The following is a 20323-nucleotide window of genomic DNA, read 5'->3' on the forward strand; positions in this document are numbered from 1 at the left end:
CTGCTGAAGACTCTCAGCTCTTCAGGCCACATCTTCCTCCTGACTTTCAAACCCACTCACCTGACCACTCATTGGACATCTCCACACGGATGCCCTGGACACGTCCGACTCACCAGGAAACAAAGGAGACCACAGGCCACCATTTCCCCTCTGAAACTGTTCCTCTGTGGCCCCTCACGGAGCCCATCAGCCAGCAGCCCCGGGACCTCCGTAGCTACTGCTCACTGCAGGGCCCCGCCCAGAGCTCAGAACCTTCTGCATCCATCCCCGCCTGCCCCTCTCCCACAGCCAACAGGCTGGTCACCTGCAGCCCTGACCAGACCTTCCAGCTGCCCCCTCGCCTCCGTCCTCACCACCACGCTCCACTGGGACCCTATAGACAGGCTCCTGTCCGTGACACACCCTATAAAAATCATCCTAGAAATCAAATTGGGTCACGTCACTCCCCTGCCTTAAAACCCTTTCATGGCTTTGCTTTGCCCTTTGGGTCAATCCAAGCTCCTCAGCCGGTGACAAGCCCTCAGTGGTCTGGTCCCTCATTCCTCCCAGTGCCTCCCCACCCCCAAACCTCTTCCGTCTCTGCGCAAGAACCACCCTCCCTGGCCCTGGAGGACCAGTGTCCTCTGCTCAGTCTGCTCCGGCCCCTGCAGGAGGGGCAGGGGCGGGCAGACTGGGTGCACTCAGGTATTCAGGAACGAGGCAGGACACGCTCTGGAGACTTGGGGGGCCTGCTTTATTGCTCACCCTCAGGCGCCGTGCTCTCTGTATCTGGGGCACAGAAGAGGCCGGTCAGACTTCCACTGGAACAATCATCTTCCTTCTCCTGCCGGAACTGCTTCTGGGCAGAACCTGGGACGGCTGTATTCTCCTTCCGGTCTCAGGAGAATGTAGTTTTCAGTGTCCACGATCCAGAACTGCGGCTCCAAGCAGCTGCCGGTCTCTCCCGTGCCCCAAAGCCACCCAGTGAGCACATTCGAACTGGGTGGACAGGGGGGCAGCAGCCAGCAAGCGTGGCCTCAGCCAGGACTTAGCCGCCGCTCATTAGTCATGGATCAGGTTTTCAGTACAATCCACACTCCACAGCCCCCTCTCCAGGAGGGCCACAGAGGGTCAGGACAGGAAGGGAGTTTGAAAGGGGGTGCGGTGAGCTGGCATGTCAAAGGGAAGCCCCAGTTGGGAGCTCTGAGCAACAGGCCAAGCCCAGAACCAAGAAATCTAGGTGAGACATAGCACATTCTACCACTGTTCCAAAGACAATGCCCGCTAAATAGAATATTAAATAAATACGCTCAACAAATATTGGAGATTGGTGTCTTCCCCCAGGGAGGCAGCGTGGCAGATCGGGGGACCCCAGTTAGTTCTGGGACATGGGCAAATGCCTGAGGTCTCAGCCTCAATTCTCTTGGGAGGAGGGAGAGTATGGGCAGGGGTCCTGGGTTCCCTCTCATCTGATTCCTGCACATTCTGCTTTCCACGCCTTGTCAGGCCAGGTGCTCCCAGAGCAGGAATGGACAGGGGCCAGGATGGACCCAGTGGCCCAGTGCCGCCCAAACCTCACCTGCATCTATCTCTCCCTAACTCCGGGTTCATCCTCTCTAACTCCGGGTGACCTAGCTGCTACTATGAGGGGGGCTCTGAAACTCACCCCACTGTAGTCAAAGGATGGAATCCAGTCCTGGGCCTGTGCCCAGACTGAGCCCTCCAGGCTGCAGGGAGCTTATCCACAGAGGAGGGGCCAAGATAGGGAAGGAAGATGGAACAGGATATTATTCTAAGGAGATACAGCTTTCTGAGCAAGCCCATTTAAGCGACTTTATAACTACAAAGAATGCTAAGTAAACATACAGCTTTCAATCCTGACCCAAATTACTATGTTGTTTTTTGTGTGTGAATGTTTTTCCATTACTTCAACTTTCTTAGGGAATTCCACATCTGTAAGTGTCTGAAAATTACAGAATCCCAGGGAAGACCTCTGGGACGTCCTGCGTCCATCTCACAGGGTGAGGAGGTGAGGAGGCCCACAGAGGCAGAGATGCTTCCTGGGGTCACAGGGCAGGACTGTGGCAGAGCTGATGAGGACCAGCTGACTCCCCACCCAGGGCTTCCTCTCTGGTCCCGCCCCCCAGGCTTGTAGCATCCCAGGCTGGACCCCCCTTCTCCATAGAACACATGCCCTTTCTGGGGCTGCCACATTTGTAAGAGAAAGGTCCCCCCACCCCCCAGTCAGCTCCTAGCCGGGATCTACTTGGGAGGGGCAGGGGGAGTTTGAGGGCCGGATAGCTTCTGCTCCAGCCTGACTCTGAACTTGGGGCTTCCCAAGGCCCAGATTGGATGGAGAAGGCAGGAGGTCCCCAAACCAGACAGATCCTGGGGTGGGAAGCATGGAGGGACTCAGATACAGCTGTGAGGGTGGGGACAAAGGGGTCATCAGGGACAGTACAGCCAAACTCATCCAGAGAACTGGGGCACCTGAAAAGCACATCACACGAAGGGGTCACTTCCTTGCCGCGGAGACGCCTTCTCCACCACCGCCTCCCCCCTCCCTCCCTGGAGAATTTCCTTGTCCTTGTCTGTGCCCCAGCCACGCGTCTGACTTCAACTGCCCCTGTGTCCAGTCTGTGCGTCATGGCCCCTGTGCCCCGAGCCTCCCTCCCTCACAACAGATTCTGGCCATGCCCTCTGTGGCCTGCAAACCCACAACCGTGGCCGGGCCTGCCATGCTTCCCCTGAGGACCCGAATCTTGCATGCAGCCCTGGTGCCTCACACCCTCCTGCGGCACCACCAGGAAGAATACACGTGCTTTGCATCTTCTCTTTTTGTTTCCTTTTTGCCAAATAAATGAATGCCTGAGTGTAAACGTGAACTTTTATGACTGCCCTGTGTGTTCTCCTCCTATGCGCCAGGCCCCTGTCCCACCCGCGGGGTCTGGGCCCCCAGTACCTGGGGCCAAAGTGGCGACGGTCACTCCCACAGGAAGCGCACGTACCAGATGGTCTCATTCTTCAGCTGCGGCCCAAAGAGGGGGTTCAGCTGAGCCAGGATGGTGATGAGCCAGCTGCCGGGGACAGCACAGGGAGGGTGAGCCAGGACGCCGGAAGGAAATCCACGCTCCACACCTCGCGCCATGCGTCCGGTCACGTGGCCAAGCCGGCAGACACACAGGGGTCTGCGTTTCCAGGTGAAGGGTCCCGTGAGCCCTCCCCCAGTCTGGCCAGCACAGGAGGTTGGCCCGGGGTTCGTGGGTTCCGGCTTAGGTCTGGTTTGATCTGATGTTTCATAGATTTCTAAGACCCAGGCTGGGGCTGGACTCTGGGACAGGGAAGGGGTAAGACGGCCTCCAGAGGCGTGCTGAAGGGGCCTCCCAGCTGAGCCCAGGACACCTCTGGTCTGGGCCTCCCCCAGCCGGTACCTGGGAGCAGGACAGGGCTGGTCTGCCAGCAGGCACGTCAGAATCACCTACTTCTAGGAGCAAGATGAAGAATTACCTCCTAGGAAGGGCTGATGACCAGAGAGCCCCACGCTGAGGCCTGCTGGCGACAGGACGGGAGCTGTCCTTCAGGCCAGGGAGATCTCCAGGGAACATGGGCAGGCTGCACATCTTGGTGGGGTGGGGCGGGAGGGCCAGACCCTGTTGTCAGGACTTGTGTGCCCACAGTAGTGGGTCCCCAGAGACTCTAAAGGTGCATGACCTCACATGCCAGAAATAGGTCCCCTGGTGCTCCATCTGGTTTTGCAGGAAGGCTCCAGCTGTTTGACCTCAGACCACACCGCAACCCCCAGCAGCCAGTCACGTGGCTGACGCCTGTAAGCTGTCAGAAATTGTAGTCTGCTTATCATCGGCATTAACCCAGAGTTGATGTTTTGCGGAACATAATTTCCAGGCGTGGCATTTTGTAAGCTGCCCCATCTCTCCACCTGTGTGCACCCGGTCTGCGGCCAGTCTCCCTTTCCCCTACGTCCATCTGGTGTCTGTAGTTACCACATCCCACGCACACGCCGTCTCTGCTGTTCCCAGCCACCACCCTCTATGCCCTGGTCTCTGTGCCATCGAGCCCCAGCCCCTCTGAGGCCCTCCCTGAGACAGATGAGGACATTCTGCCGAGCCCCGAAAGGCCAAGAAACAGCACAGAGGGCCTTAGAGACGTTCTGTCTCGGGAGAATCCTGAAAAACCGTACATCCTCATGTATTTAAGCTAACATTTAAGCTAACGTAGTACGGGTCATTATTTTTTAGCAAGTTTTATTTTTTTGTTGTTAATAGGGGGTAGAAAGTATTTAACATCGTATGAAGTGAAATGAGAGAACTGACTCAGAGGAATAAATAGTTCGTGATCTAATTAGATAGAACAGGCTTTAACTACAAAACACACCCCAAATATGAAATACATCATGTAAAAAATTTTACATGTGGGCCTTAATCTATGCATTTTGAAAAATTTGGCAGTCTTGCAAAATACTCGTTACTTTTATTTTTTATTCCAGTTGTCTTTAAAACAATGTTACCTCTCATTATTGTTTCTTATTTTTTTGAAGTTTTTATTTATTTATTTTTGAGAACGAGAGAGTGCCAGCTGGGGAGGGGCAGAGACAGAGAGAGAGGGAGAAGGAATTCCAAGCAGGATCCATACTCAGCACGGAGCCCGACATGGGGCTCAATCTCATGACCATGAGGTTATGACCTGAGCCGATATCAAGAGGCAGATGTTTGGGGCGCCTGGGTGGCGCAGTCGGTTAAGCGTCCGACTTCAGCCAGGTCACGATCTCGCGGTCCGTGAGTTTGAGCCCCGCGTCAGGCTCTGGGCTGATGGCTCGGAGCCTGGAGCCTGTTTCCGATTCTGTGTCTCCCTCTCTCTGCCCCTCCCCCGTTCATGCTCTGTCTCTCTCTGTCCCAAAAATAAATAAAAAACGTTGAAAAAAAAAATTTAAAAAAAAAAAAAAAAAAAAGAGGCAGATGTTTAACCGACTGAACCAGGCCCCTCTGTTACCTTGTAAAGAATCAGTATCTCATCACTGTTACCCGTCCTATTTTGATTGTTCTGAATTCAGAATACCCCAACTATGCCAAGCATAACCCACAGAGATAGCGTATGAGACCCAGGAGGAGGGGAGGCCACACGGGCTTCCCATGGCTTGACTGATCAAGGGAGAGGCTTCCCTCAAAACCAGAACTTGGACTTATCCCCTGGTTTGGCAGGCAGGATGATTTAAACTTGGAGCAGGGTGACATACAAGGGGTGTGGGTGGAAGGAGGAGTGTCTTCTTTTGTAAAGGGGGCGGGGCTATCGTGAGTGGCAGTTTTAGGAAGAGAACATCTGGGCATTCAGGACCCAGACTTTGACTCCCTCACCCTGTCCAGGTTCTTGAATCCCTTGGAATTATTCTCCTACATCCCCAGGGGCCCCTTCCCAAGTTTGAAGACTCCTGCTCATCTGATGGTTTGAAACCGGCCACATCACAACCACCCAGGAGCATGTATTAGAAATATGAACTCCTAAGTGCAGATGTTGAAAACTGAGTCAGTGGGTCAAGGGTGGAGCCCTGAATGCTGTGTCTTTCCATCTCTCCCAGTGATTCTGGTGCCCGGTCGGGCATAAAGAGCACTCAGTTCACAGATGAGAAAACATGGACGCTACAAAGCTTGTTTGGCTGCCGCATTTGGAACCAGACCCCAGAGTCCAGGACTTCGAGCCCCCTGCTCTCTGTGCCATCCCAAACTGCCTGCTCCCCTACGTTTTACAGACTCAGCCTTTCAAAAGTGGAATCTGTCACTACCAGGACAGAGGAGAGGGCAGGGCTTAGGGAGAGGAGGGAAGACGTCGAACTGGGGGAGTGGTACTTACAAGAGGTAACAGCAGACAGCCGTGGCCACCAGCATGGTGATAATGACTCTGCAATGGAAGCGGTGGTCAGGTCAGGATGGGTGGAACCAGCACCCTCCCAAGGCCAGGCCAGGGCCAGAGAAAGAGCTCCTGGTGTCAGCCCCTTTCCTGTTGGCCTTCCTGATGCCACCTGAACACAGGAGGCTGACTTCTATTCAGGGTGACAATTGTAAGAGGGAGATAAAAACTCAAGCGTCACCCCAGGGGAAAGCCCACCATGACTGCATCCAAGTTGCATTATGGACCTTCTCTTTACCTCCCTTCTCCACCACCTACCATCTTATTGCAGCCATGCTGGGAAAAGATACCCCCCCCCCCCGGAGTTGCATTTGCAGCAACACACCATGGAATGTTCTCTGCAATGCAAACTTCATTGGGCAAGGGGATGGAAAACAGAAGCTGGCAAGAAGCAAGGAGACCGTGAGCCATTTCTAAGGCAGAGTGAGTGGATACCAAGGGAACAGGTAGCTCTGTGTCCATACAAAGAGGACTCTGGACTCAGAAGCTTAAAATGCAGCAGGAGAGACTTCAGTTAGAACTCACCAAAGTTTGCAGGAGAGGTGAGATACTAAAATGGTTCACAAAGTGATGCTGTGGGACTTCAGGATCAGGGACAGTGCCCATTTGTCCAAGTAGCCTCCACCCAAATCCAAATCAGGCCCCAGGACCCCTGGTCTAAAGCACCTGAAGTCAGTGCCAGAGGAATTACACTGGATCCATTCCTTCAACGTTACTACGCATTGTGGGCCAGCCCTGTGCTGGGCACTGGGGTCCACGGTGGTGAAGGAGACAATCTTCCAGGTAGAGGAACTTAAAATCAAGTTCAAGTTCAGGGGAGAGCCCTTCGTAGCTGAGGAACTGATAAACTGACCCACAGTAACTGATGCAGTAACTGATAAACTGACCACAAGGTACAGAAATCTGCTAGGCGCCGCTCAGAAAACAAAACCTGCTAAAAATTATTCAACACATAATCTGTGCCATGCGCTGTTTTACATGCGTTATTTCGGGTATTCCTCACAGTATAGCCTTAAAAGGCACATACCACCATCATCCACATTTTACGTATGAAGAAAGTGAGGCCTGAAGGGCTAACGTTCGCTCAAGGTCACTGCTGGTGAGCGGTGGACAAACCGCATCAGCGGCCGGCCATGGCCTCTAGCTTCACTGGCTGGAGGGGGGGGAACCCTTAACTGCCTCCCGCGTCAGTCGGCCCTCCACCTTTCTAAAGCACCACCGGCTCTGCTCTTTGGCCCCGACCGCCTGCCAGTTCCGAGCCGAAGGCGGCCAGTGAGGACAACGGAGGAAGGCGGCGCCGAACGAGCCCTGACCCAAAGCTCGCTGCACCGCCTGACGCTGCCCGGGGAGGGGTCCGCAGGAAGGCCGGGCCCGCAAGCCATCCTTACCCGCGGTTGGGTCCTTTCGGCACGAACCAGGGCCCGGCGATGCCGATGAGGCCCCAGAACGTGGTGAAGATGATGACCGGGAGGGCGAAGGAGTGTGCCGTCATGGCCGGACGCGGGACGCTCAGGCTGGGGTGCCAGGCCGAGCTGCGGACGCTCAGGTGTGCTGGGTCCCCGCCGGCCGCTGGCGCCGAGCATGCGCAGCAGGAACGGGCCGCCAGGGGGAGCTCGCGCAGTCGCCCCCGCGCAGGCGCGAGCGCGTCGCTCGGGCAGGGGCGGGCTTTCCGAGGGGCCAGATCCAGCTTCGATCAGCTCTTGATGAGCTTTGACCGGCGAGACTCACAGGACGCAAGCTTGGGTCGAAATAAACGGCTTTATTCAGGGAGCAAAAAGTTGCGAATCCAACGTGGGTTTTTTAAACCTCATTTGCACGTCTCTGAAGCCAGAAGAGGCTGCCGATCGCCCTGAGTATCCTTGGCTGACGGGCACCTGAATGAGGGAATCGGCCAATCTTCACGCTGCCTTGCTAAATACTTAGCGCCCCAGGAACCCAACGTAGGCTTGAGGAAGAACCAAAAGGTCTGGGGTAGGTTACACTGTCTTAGGTGTCTGGCGAGGGCAGGGGGCTGAATTCCCTCCCACCTGGTCTCTATGGCTACTGAAATCAAACCATCAGTTATAATGCCGGTTACTCAGAACGTCAGACCCTCTGGGCATCAGGGGTGGGAGGATGCCAGGATCTGCGCATGTTGCTGGTGCAGGAGGGTGGAGGCGTGGCTAGGACTCTGGCCAAAGGCTTGCTCCTTCTCTTCAGCTTGTTTTCTTGTGAGGCAAAAATAGGAAGCCTCTCCAACAAGGGTGTCTCCAGGCCCTGGATTTGAAATGCAGCAAGTGCCTTGAAACAAAACCAAAGAGGTCAGGCTGGGTAATAGTCTCCAGCAAAGGTGTTCACCACGTGTCAGCCCTGGGGTCCTGCACAAAAACGTCGGTAGGCCTCTGTGCCATTAACGAGGCTGCCTGTGCCTCTTAAGAAATGTGGACAGTGCAAATCTCTGCAAAAAAAAAAAACAAAACAAAAAACAAAAAACACAACATTTTCCATCACCCGCTCCAAGAGGCCCAACTTTCTCAAAAGCTGGTATTGGAGGCTTCCTCAGTAATGGATGTGGAGGCTGGATGCTTCCCTACCTGGCCTCCACCTCAGCGCCTAGAGCTGCACAGGGAACTGTGTGTGGAGCTCACACACAACACTGCTCGCACGACTAGCCTCATGCTCTGAGGATTCTTACAGGATGGAAGAGCCCCAGGGAGGATGCTTGCCAGAAAGTCACCTCGTTTGGGATCTATGGATAGGGTGGGGGCAACAACCCCTATTTTAAGGGGTCTTTCTCTCTTCCACCCCACCAATTTATAGCCCCAGCACCTCGCCTAGGGCAGAGTCCTGAACTCCCCACAGAACCTTATGTGAATGGGGGAGGGAGGCCTGGGCTCCCTCTCGGTGTGGACAGTAACACTGCCAGAGCTGCAGCTCTAAAGGCCCGTGGTATACCCCAGACCCCTGACCCTGGGGCTGGAAGAGAGGCATTTCCACAGACCAATAGAAGGCAGAAAGTGGGGACGAATTCCTGGTTCGCAGCTGAAGAAAACAGGAAGACGATGGCACTAAGGCTAAGTGCTAAAGGTGGGTGACGGGAAGGGAGAGTCAGAAACACTGGGAACCGGGGTGGGGCGGGGGGGGGGGGGTGGTGGTTAGAAGGCGACAGTCCATACCAGCATCTCAGAGGCTCTCAGCACCTCCCAGGACAGAAGAGAGAACAGAGCGCTGGCTGAGGGCCAGGCGACTTAGCATGCAGCACAGGGCGGGGGGGCCCCCGGCGCAAGGCCAGGATGCAGCACCATTTCCTGCCTGTCTAAAACAAGCAAAAGGCAGGGGTCAAACCTGCCCTCTAACCTCCCCTGGTTTCCTACCCAGGAAGGTTAGGAAGGCGGGACCCAGGCCCCACATCATCCCCAGCAGATAAGCAGCCTAGGAACCTGCCAAAACGAAGTGCCCTGGAGGGAAAAGTGCTTTGCTTCAGGGAGTGAGGGGAGAGGGGTGAGGGGGAGTGGGAACATAGTTGTGCAAGACACCCTTCTGGGCCTCCAGGGTAGTGCTCTCAAGCTTGAGTGAGCCCATGAAGTTCCTGGAGGACCTTGCTCCAAACTGCCCGTCGCTGAGCCCCAGTCCCAGATATCCGCTCAAGCAGGTAAGGAGTTGAGCATATTTAACAAGCACCCCTAGTGACTCCCAGGCTGGGTCCCAGAGAACTGGGAAGAGCGGACTAGGCCACCATGCTGATGGCACATTTAGGGAGCTCTGTTCCCGCAATAAGGACGTCGGTAGCAAGGGACAAGGACAAAGGCTGAAGGCAGCTACGTCCACTCTGTGCAGCCCGAGGTCTGACTTTTGGGGAGCTGGAGGCGCCGTCACTCATCAGCCCAGTGGCAGACCAGGAGCCAGCAGGCACTTGAATTCTCTGCTGCCACGTCATGGAGAGGGAAACTGAGGCACAGGAAAGAGGAAGAGATTCATTACGGTTGAACCTCTGCCTGCGGCAGAGCTGGGGCTGGAGCCCAAGCCTCCCAAGTGAAAGCGTGGACATGTCTGCTCCTCAGGAAACCAGGCTCAGGTCAAACATAAGTGCTGCCACCGCGGGGAAGCAGCAGGCTCCCTCCAGGAAAGACTTTTCCTCCATTGTCCCGGGATGACCTCTCTGGAGTGCTCTGTGGAGAGGGTTTAGCTTGCCCCTCCTAAGGGAGCCCCTGGAGGAGGTAGAGAAATTCTCTGGTACAAGTGTCCCATCTGAAGTTGAAGCTTCCCTGCTTCTGCTGTAGAGCCAGGGTGAGACCCAGAGCCGGGCCGGTGGTCCCTAGAGCCTGGTGATCCTCTGCCCTCACAGTGCCTCCTCCATGCCACTGAGGCTGTGGGCAGCCTCCCCAGAACGCTCCCCAACCATCCAGGGGGGATGCTGGGGTGGGGGGTGCTTCTGGAAGTCCCAACAGCCTCTCTCCCATTTCAGAGAAGTCCTCTTGCTACCAGATCATGGGGTGGAATATTTCATGATGGGATTATTTCCTGAAGCACCTTAAAAATGAATTTGAGCTAGGAACCTTTCTGCTTATTTAAGTGCCAGGAGGTCACCGTTGCTCAGAAAGGGGCCTTGGGAAGCAGGTTTGTGCTCCTGATTACCCTGCCTCTGGGAGGTGGGCTTAACTATCTTGTCGCTGCCCACTTCCTGGTGCTTGGAGAGCACCCCCCCCCCCCCCGCCCCCAGGCAAAGACTCTAGGGCAGCCTTGATTCTGCAGAGAGCCTGTCACCATGATTCCCAGGGGCAAGGCAGCAGCGGGGGGGCGGGAGGGGGGCCTCCAAGGCAATCCCTAGGATTCCTGCTCCGACGTGAGCTCTCCGTCAAGACAGCTTGGGGGCCTCTTGGCTGGTAGGGGGGTACAGGAGCCTGTCAGGAGGGTCCATGATGCAGTCCTTCAGGATCTCCACCGGCTCCTTGTAGGGTGGAACGGGCGGTTTCTGGGTCACAGCCTCCTCCACATAGAGTGCCCCCATCTTCTCCTTCCTGAGCCCTGGTCCTTGTGCGAGGGGAAAGAGAACCCACGGTTACACGGAGGGGAAAACAGATTAGATGACGACCCCTTCCCACATCCACTGTGCCCCAAGGAATGCTGGGTGAGAATGCAGAACAGCCTGGAGATAGGACTGCGCTGCTCTTGGCAGACCTGTTCTAGACTCGCTCTGTTCTCTCACCCTAGGGTGGTGGGCCTCACCTGGGGCGATTCTGCCCTCCAGGGGACACGTGGCAATGCCTGGACACACTTCTGATCGCTACAACTGGGTGAGTGCCAAGGGGGCCCAGTGGGTATGTAAGGGGTGCAGGTCAGGGGTGCTGCTGGAGACCCGATCACACACAGGCCGGGCCTTACAACGAGGAACCTTCCAGCCCTCAGTGTCCACAGTGCTAAGGTTGAGAACCCTGCCTGGGAAGGAGGGCCTTATCCTATCAAATCTGGTAGTGCCCTGTATTTGCTTCAGATGTACTAGTCCCACCGCCCCCTGCAAAAGGGCACACTTGAGAGCACCCTTCACCCCCACACGGCTGGACGCGGGGAGCAGCTCACTCAGCAAACGCGTGGGCGAAGGATTCACTCTCTAGCTCCCTACCTTTCTCCCCGTCTCCTCTCTCCACTTCCACCCCAGGCCTCTCCCCTTGCCCAGCAATGGGGCCAGGGCCGCCCTGCTTCCTGGGGAGCCCCTGGCAAGCCTGAGACCCTGTCCGCAGCTGATGACCACAGACCGGGCGGTAACCACACAGGAGCACAAGCAATGGAAGGGGACCAGAAACAACAAGATGTCAAGGAAGAAACTTCATTGCTGTCACTGAGAAGTGACACACGAATAGCCCGGAGGACCTCTTTGGTTTTCAGGGACTACTTGAAAAGAGGAGACTCGCTCACTTCAGACTCAGTAACTCACCTCCCATAAAACATAAGCGTCCCTCCAGTCCGTCCCCACCCCGGGCCCCCAGGCTAGTAGGGCTGTGCCCCTCACAGACGCCTCCCTGCCCAGGATGCCCCAGCCCTCTCCTCCACCTAGAATCTTCTTCTCGGCCCCTCCGACCTGACTTCTTCCCTCCCGAAAGAGCCGACACGGCACCACGGAGAACGTGAGCTCACCGCCCCAGCTTGTCCAGTCCTCTGGTTACTTCCAGTCCTGGTCTTAACCTTCAGAGGGTGCCGCTGGCATTAGGGGCCAGACGTTGTGCACTCGACACGTATTACTTCACTTTACAGAAAAAAAACCAAAGCACAATGCGATTAACCTGCCCGACATCACACACTAGTTAGCGGAACCAGCGGGCAGACTGGCTCCGAAAATTCGTGCTCTCAGCACTACTCCCTGCTGCCCGCAGCAAGTATGCCCTGCCTCCCTAGCCGGATCATAAGCTCTGTGAGGGTAGATGTCGTGTCTCGCGCACCCACTGAGACCACGCCTATCGTGACAGCTGACACAGTGTCAAACACCCCCGTGTCCAAGATCAGCATGGGATTGGGAAGATAAGATCCTCTCCCTTCGTTTTCCCACGTCCAGGAACTCTGTCACACGGACTTACCCACATGGGAGCGAGGTGGCGCTTGGGCACAAGCGTAGACGTGGCTGAAACGCCGGCCTGAGGAGGTCAGGTACCAGTGCTGGATGGCGGGCTGGGGGTCGTACTCCGTGACTGCCACACCGTTCACTGCCGTCATCATGAGCATGTCGATCACCTCGTTGGAGAGCTTGGTCCTCTCGTCGGTCCTGATCCGGTTCATGGCACTGAAGCCCCGCTCACAGCAGGAGGTGGAGACGGGCACGCAGGCCACCACCGCCACCAGCCTGCTCAGCAAGGGGAACCGGTAGTGCTGGGCCAGGGCGTTCTTACACAGCATGGAGAACGGGAGGTTCTTGGCGACGGCTTTCAGGCCCAGCCACTCCTCCAGGAGTGCCTCCTCGCTGTACCCTGCGGGGAGGGAGAGCTCAAAGTATCTGGCAAGGGCAAGAATGTCGTCGTTCCCAAAAGTGGCAAGTTCAATCCCACTTGGCCAGGCCATGGTGTCAAACACCTCCATGTTCTTGAGCTGCGGGGGCCGGTCTGTGTCAAACCTTTGCTGGAGGTACTCGATCCCGGTCAGGATCATTCTGTCCCTGTCCGCCTGGAACCGCTGCTCTGCCATCTGCACTCTGTCCAAGAAGACGCCATGGAGCCGCCCATCCCGGAAGCCGGTGTTGAACTCTTCCTCTTTGGGCCCTGCCTGGCGACGGAGGGTCTCCAGGGCCGCGTAGGCCCGTCCCAGTGTGGAGTTCACCTCCGTAATCAGCACGATCTCCTTCCGGCACACCTCGGACAGAGGCCTGTAGATGCTCAGGAAGTCCAGTAGGAAGTGGCAGAACTTGACGAAATGGAAGCTTTTCATCAGCTTCAGCATGCCTCTGGCCCTGTGCCCGATCTGGCCCCCGGCTTCCGCCACGCCCTGGAGGTGCCTCGCCAGGGCCGGCCAGCTCACGATGAGCGCGTTCAACGTGCGCCTCTTGCTGGCCACCCACCTGACGGCGTTCAGGTCCTTCAGGCGGATGATTTCCTGCTCTAGGGGAGCCGCGCCTTCCTGCAGCTCGTTCAGCCTTTTATTCGAGGACTGATAAAACTTGAAGACGGTCCGAATGTGCCGGTCACACTTCTTCACCAGATCGATGCCCCCACAAGCGTCGACCACGGCCAGGTGCAGCCGGTGGGCGACGCAGTGGACAGGCAGCAGCTGGGGGATGACCTCCTGGAACTTTTCCACGAGGCCTCCTCTGCAGCTCAGCATGGTCGAGCCATCGGTTCCCAGGCCGACCACCCAACCGGGCTTCCGGAAGGGGATGTCCAGTTCATCCAGGGCAGAGATGATGGTCTCAAAGTATCCGTCCACCGTCTCACTATAGAGAGGGGCCAAAGTAATGTACGACTCTTTCACCTCCATGCCCTTAAAGTATCGGATATAAATCCCCACGCAGGACTGGTCGGAGGCGTCCGTGGAGCTGTCCAACAACACGCTCACACAAGGGGAGCTCCGGACATCCTCGAGGATCTCCTTCTTGAGAGTCTCAGAGATGTATTTGATGAACTGCGTGCACGCGGTGCGATTGCGGTACTTGCCCAAGATCATGGTCCCGGTGCTTTGGAGGAGTTGCAGGATCTTCTCAAAGTCATTCAGGGGCCTCGAGTGATACGCGATGGAGTAGGCGGCGTTGAAAAAGTGCTCCATGTTCGCCATCAGGTCACTGGAGATCTCTGGGACCGGGGCAGCCTGAGGGGTGTCTTCCTTGACTTCCACGGTGTTGACACAGAGCTTGTGTGCTTTGCTGACCTCGTGGTATTTCAAAGTCTCCACTTTAAAAGGCCCCGTGTAACCGCGGACTAACCGGGATGATTTGTCGTGGAGACTAGGTCTTTCTTTGCAAGCTGAACAGAAGAGCTTGGTCTCTTTGGGGTCGATTACTAACCACGGGAACTGCCCAAACCATGACCTCTGGATTGAACGGGGTCTGTAAGTCCTCTTGACTTTCCTGGGTCCATCTACTTCGACTTCACAAAGGCTGGGATTACCGTGGGAACTACGGGTCTCCACTGAAGGGGCCGGAAGCACTGTGGATTCTACAGCCAAGGCCGGTGCCTCTGCCTCTCTTCCGGCCACCATTTTCTTCTTCCCTTTGGAGCAAATACAAATGTGCTTAGTGTTGCTGCGCAGAACTCTGTAGCCTCCTATCAACTAGGATATCCAATTTAATGAGTATCCCTTATGCAAAGCAGAGCTGAATGTGATCTACCTTTCTAGAAATCATCAGTGACTTCTCTTTAAACTGTTCCCTATTGTTATCTGTGTAAGTCACCTTGTGGTCTAAGAGAGGTCCACTGACCCTTGTGGGACCTTTAGCCAGCCTCCCTCTCTCCATCCACACAGCTACCCTGGGACCATGTGACATCAGCTGCTAGCAAGCTTAATGAGCCACCTTGGCCATAGATGCTATTGGATAAACAAGTGACTTCAATCCTCTTTTGGGCACCACAAAGAAATGAGGTTAAGTATCCATAAGTCGTCTTACGAGCCTTAGAAAGAAGGAAGGTACAGGGGCGCCTGGGCGGCTCAGTCGGTTAAGCGTCCAACTCCAGCTCAGGTCGTGATCTCACAGTTTGTGAGTTCAAGCTCTGCATCGGGCTGTCTACTGTCAGTGCAGAGCCCGCTTCGGATCCTACGTCCCCCTCTCTCTCTGCCCTTCCCCCCGCCTCTCAAAAATAAGCATTTAAGGGGCGCCTGGGTGGCTTAGTCCGTTGAGCTTCTGACTTCAGCTCGGGTCATGATCTCATGGTTCGTGAGTTCGAGCCCCGCATCAGGCTCTGTGCCGACAGCTCGGAGCCTGGAGCCTGCTTCGGATTCTGTGTCTCCCTCTCTCTCTGCTCTTCCCCCACTCATGCTCTGTCTGTCTGTCTGTCTGTCTCTCTCTCCTTCAAAAAAATAAATAAAAACATTTTAAAAAATTAAAAAAATTAAAAAAAATAAACATTTAAAAAATCTTATAAAAAAAAAAAAAAAAAGAAAGAAGGGAGGTACCGAAGTATTCACAGTAGCTACTAGCCAATAAGCCCCTGACTGAGATACACAAAACAGTGAACTCTCACAGGCCAGGGTGCTGTCACTAAAAACTGGAGGGGGAGGGAAGAAGGGTGGCTTGCAGGCCTGCAGTCACAGAGTTCCTTATAACCAGTGTCTCCCACACATCGCCCCCACCAGCTCTACCACAGGCCCCATTAGCATTCTGCTCATGAAAGGGCCTCGTTTTTCCCATACGGACCCCGTTTCCCAGGCTGTCTGACACTTGGACAGCACAGTTAAGTTTCTTACTCATCTTTGTCTACCAGGGCCTAAAACAAGGCCTGTTGCACAACAGAAGCAGGACAGGGATGGCTGAGTGAACACTGTGTGACCCGTCGTGGCCACGTGGGCCCCAGGATGTGCCCTTCAGAGCTCAGTAGGTCAAGACTCACCTGGAGGACGACCTTTCCCCCACTTGGGCCCGTTTGGGTCCTTGATCCAGGGCGCAGCCCGACGTTCCAGCTTCGAGATCAAGTCTGGTTTGGCAGCCGCAGGCCCTAATGCAGGGACGAAGAGTCACACTGAGGTCCCTGCTGTGGACCACCAAGTCAAGTAGCCCGCCCGAAGCTAGTCACGGAAATACTCAGGGGTGGCTCTGGGTCTATCTCTTAAGAAAGTCTATTCAGCCAGGGCCACGATGAAAACATACGTACGTGGCAGGCCAATTTATGCATAAAGCCCGAGAGGCAGTCAGGTCCAGATGCTAACATGCATCCCTTAGCCAGGATACATAACGTCCTTAGCTCCACGGACCAGCCACTGGAGACAAGAGTCAGCTGATTGCATCTAGAGGAAAGGTGGGTGTCGGAGGAAACAGGATACAACAGGAGGAGAGAAGGCAGGGATGGTAAAGCCACGCGAGAAGAGTTAGACTGTCACGGGCACTATGCTGGCTCAAGTGCCCCCAGAGCCACCATGGCTGGCCTACGGGCAGGTGTCTTACTACATGAGTTATTTTCAAGGGGCACTTGAAAGGCCCCTTAAAAATGTCTGCCTTGGGGCGCCTGGGTGGCTCGGTCGGTTAAGCGTCCGACTTCGGCTCAGGTCATGATCTCACGGTCCGTGAGTTCGAGCCCCGCGTCGGGCTCTGTGCTGACAGCTCGGAGCCTGGAGCCTGTTTCAGATTCTGTGTCTCCCTCTCTCTCTGCCCCTCCCCTGTTCATGCTCTTTCTCTCTCATCTCAAAAATAAATAAACGTAAAAAAAAAAAAAAATTGTCTGCCACCTGCAGAGGAACCTTAAATATGACTAGAAGCAGGTCAGGCCTTTGGGTTAAGCACTGCCCTTTATTTAAAAAATGAATATTCTCAGGGGTAGGCAAAGAAATTGATTTCTTGATTTCAAATAGGGGCGCCTGGGTGGCTCAGTCAGTTGAGTGTCTGACTTCGGCTCAGGTCATGATCTCGCGGTCTGTGAGTTCGAGCCCCGCGTCGGGCTCTGGGCTGACAGCTCAGAGCCTGGAGCCTGCTTCATATTCTGGGTCTCCCTCTCTCTCTCTCTGCCCTCTCCCACTCATGCTGTCTCTGTCTCTCAAAAATAAACACTAAAAAAATTTTTTTAAAATAAATAAATAAAATCCATTAATATCTACCTACATGCTTTGGTATGTGTGTGAATGTGTGTGTAAATTCCCTTTGGAAAGACAAATACAACTGCTAAGCGTGGGTGCTTCTGGGAAAATAGTGATTATTGTCACTGTTCATCTCTAGGGTCACTTGAATACATTTATATATTTGTATCTGTTATGAGTGTGTATCCATATATTTACTACTAATAAAAATATAATTTAATACATTGTTAAAGTGCAGTAGACTGGATAAATCCTTAAAACATGTCTAACATGAGGGCAATGGAATAATAATAATAATACAAGGAAAAGTTACTGAACACCAGATGCTGGCAAAGTAGGTGGCAAGGAGAAAGAAGCGGATCTAATGGCAGAATCCCCCAGAGACTCGGGATGAGGGGCCATGAGCGGCAGAAGGTGGTGAGTAAGAAACGGGGAGAAAGGGTTGGCCCACAGTCTGCAGAGACCATTCCAACCCGGGTCGTCCACCTGCCCCAGGAAACCAGAGAACACTGCCACCCCCACCTACCCTCACTTGAGGAGGAGAATGGAGATTTAGTCCACAGAAAAACAGAAGTGGGAAGGTTCCAGGCCCGGGGAGGGTGGGGATAGTGGACAAAGAAGAAGGGTCATGATAATGAAGAAAGAGTCTGTGTTCGGAAATGTGCACTATTCAGCTCCAAGAACACGGGCTTGGCTTCTGGCCCCAACCAGGGGACTTGGAAGAGTTTTCTTTTCTTCTTTTAAAAGTGTTTATTTATTATTTATCTTGAGAGAGAGAGAGAGAGAGAGAGAGAGAGAGAGAGAGTGCAGGGGAGGGGCAGAGAGAAAGGGAGAGAGAGGATCCCAAACAGGCTCTGAGCACAGAGCTGAATACGGGGCTGGAACTCACGATCAATTGGTGAGATCATGACCTGAGCCAAAATCAAGAGTTGGATGCTTAACGGACTGAGCCACCCAGGTGCCCCTGGAAGAGTTTTCTTTGGAGAAAGAGAATTGCCCCTCCCTGTCCCCTTCTGCCCCAAAGGCCTCCGGGACATTGACTTTTGCAAGATTCTCAGTGAGACCTGCAGGCTCACAGCGGACACCCTGCAGTGAAACCCACCCCTTGATGAGTCCCAGCTGCGCACAGAGCTTCCGGCCAAGGTTTGTCAAGGCTTTACTCTTAAACCTGGATGAACCACACGATATTTATTTAAGACAAGCCTCTGACATGAAACGGGTAGGAAAGAGATCGGAGGAACTAGAGAAACTGCAAGGAACGAAACAGATCTCCAAAAAACAAGCCTGAATTCCTGTTCCCAGAGAGAAAAGTCACGATAGTCACCCATGAAGAGAGTCATAGGGGTTCTTAGATTAAAAGTATGATAGAAGAGGGGCACCTGGGCAGCTCAGTTGATTAAGCTTTGGACTTTGGCTCAGGTCATGATCTCACAGTTCATGGGTTCAAGCCCCATGTCGGGCTCTGCTGACAGCTCAGAGCCTGGACCCTGCTTTGGATTCTGTGTCTCCCTCTCTCTCTGCCCCTCCCCCACTCATGCTCTGTCTCTTTCTCCCTCAAAAATAGCATTAAAAAACAACAAAATAGGGGTGCCTGGGTGGCGCAGTCGGTTAAGCGTCCGACTTCAGCCAGGTCACGATCTCGCGGTCCGTGAGTTCGAGCCCCGCGTCAGGCTCTGGGCTGATGGCTCGGAGCCTGGAGCCTGTTTCCGATTCTGTGTCTCCCTCTCTCTCTGCCCCTCCCCCGTTCATGCTCTGTCTCTCTCTGTCCCAAAAATAAATAAAAAATGTTGAAAAAAAAAAATTAAAAAAAAATAAAAAATAAATAAAAAAAAAAAATACGATAGAACAAATGACAAAATTAAGTAGATTGTTAGCAAATAAAATTGAGAAAATCTCCAAGAAAGTAGAACAAAAAAGACAGAAGCAGAAAAGGAGAAGCAGAAGGAGGGAGAGGTGGGGAAGGAGAAGAAAATAAAACCAGAGGCTCAATTTAGGAAGTCCACTATTTAACTGATAGGGCTTTTTGGAGGAAAGAAAAGAGAAAATCAATAGGAAGAAATCATACAAGAATGTCCCCCCAAACCGGAAAATGCAAGTTTTCAAGTGGAAGGGAAGCACTAGGTACCCAGAACAAGAAAAATCACTGATGCTATAAACACTTCAGAACACTAGACTAGATCTTGAAAACTTTCAGAGTAGAATAAAACAGGCTGTGTTCAAAGATTTAGTTAGAAAAAGGTATTTAGGGGCGCCTGGGTGGCTCAGTGGGTTAAGCGTCTGACTTAGGCTCAGGTCATCATCTCGTGGTCCATGAGTTCGACCCCCATGTCAGACTCTGTGCTGGGAGCTCGGAGCCTGGAGCCTGCTTCGGATTCTGTGTCTCCCTCTCTTTCTTCTCCTCTCCTGCTCACATTCTGTCTGTCTCTCTCTCAAAGATAAACATTAAAAAAGAATTTTTTAAAAAAGGTATTTTAACTTCTCTTCAGCACCAGTAAAACCTAAATGCAATGCTTTCAAAATACTGAGGAAACTATTTCCAAGCTACCTTTTTTTTTTTTAGTGTTTATTTTTGAGAGAGAGAGCAGGGGAGGGGCAGACAGCAAGGGGGACAGGGGATCTGAATCGGGCTTCGCACTGACAGCACAGAGCCCAATGCAGGGCTCGAACTCACGAATTGTGAGACCATGACTTGAGCCAAAGTTGGACACTCAACCAACTGAGCCATCTAGGCGCCACCCGCCCCCCCCAAGCTACCAATTGGAAAGCAGCATAAGGCATGTCCTCCCATGTAGCCTTTCTTGGGAAGTTACTGGAAGATGTGCTCCAAAAAATGAAGATATAAACCTGGAAGAGATACAGCCAGGGGACAGGAGGGGGACAAAGGGAACTCTGAGGCCACAGCTGTGCAGGCCTAAAGAATAACCAGCTTGTCGGACAGGGCAGGAGAATGGAGACCTGATAACAGAAGCCCCCGGGGAAAGAATGAAATTGATCGGTCACAGGATGTCTGAGCATGTGGAAAAGCTCTTCAGAGGAGGTTTAGAATTCCGCTGGACAGTTGGAGAAGAATTGGCAATAGTACAGAAAACTAGCAAAAAAAAAAAAAGAAAAAATTTCAATTTCAGGGGGGGAAAATCCTACAAGGAAAATCATCATACTATGCCACTTTGATCAGAAATAAATAATACATCATCATAATTATGCAAATAATTTACATTGAATTGACCAAAACAGCATGATATACTTGTTC

The 20323-nt window shown here is 53.6% G+C and overlaps 2 protein-coding genes across 7 annotated transcripts in view; both read right to left on the minus strand.

Moving 5' to 3' along the window:
- Nucleotides 1-712: 712 nt before the first annotated feature.
- On the minus strand, nt 713-7491 carry ATP6V0E2 (ATPase H+ transporting V0 subunit e2). Its single transcript, XM_058723896.1, has 4 exons — nt 7287-7491; nt 5842-5889; nt 2942-3056; nt 713-2469 (listed from the first exon to the last, which is right to left on the minus strand). Exons 1-3 carry the CDS (start codon nt 7388-7390, stop codon nt 2963-2965), a joined length of 246 nt encoding a protein of 81 aa, XP_058579879.1. The 5' UTR covers nt 7391-7491; the 3' UTR covers nt 713-2469; nt 2942-2962.
- A 146-nt stretch (nt 7492-7637) lies between these two features.
- Nucleotides 7638-20323, minus strand: part of ZNF862 (zinc finger protein 862) — a 36973-nt gene continuing 24287 nt past the window's right edge. For 5 of the 6 annotated variants that reach the window (XM_058723891.1, XM_058723893.1, XM_058723895.1 and 2 more), the window contains 3 exons: nt 15897-16001; nt 12447-14561; nt 7638-10908 (listed from right to left, as the gene is read on the minus strand). In XM_058723891.1, the coding sequence (XP_058579874.1) occupies nt 10733-10908; nt 12447-14561; nt 15897-16001 (2396 nt within the window). In that variant the 3' untranslated portion in view covers nt 7638-10732. The remainder of the gene's footprint in view (nt 10909-12446; nt 14562-15896; nt 16002-20323) is intronic. The other variant, XR_009260139.1, reaches the window with a different exon arrangement.

Source organism: Neofelis nebulosa, chromosome 4 (assembly GCF_028018385.1).
Source record: "Neofelis nebulosa isolate mNeoNeb1 chromosome 4, mNeoNeb1.pri, whole genome shotgun sequence".
NCBI lineage: Eukaryota > Metazoa > Chordata > Mammalia > Carnivora > Felidae > Neofelis > Neofelis nebulosa.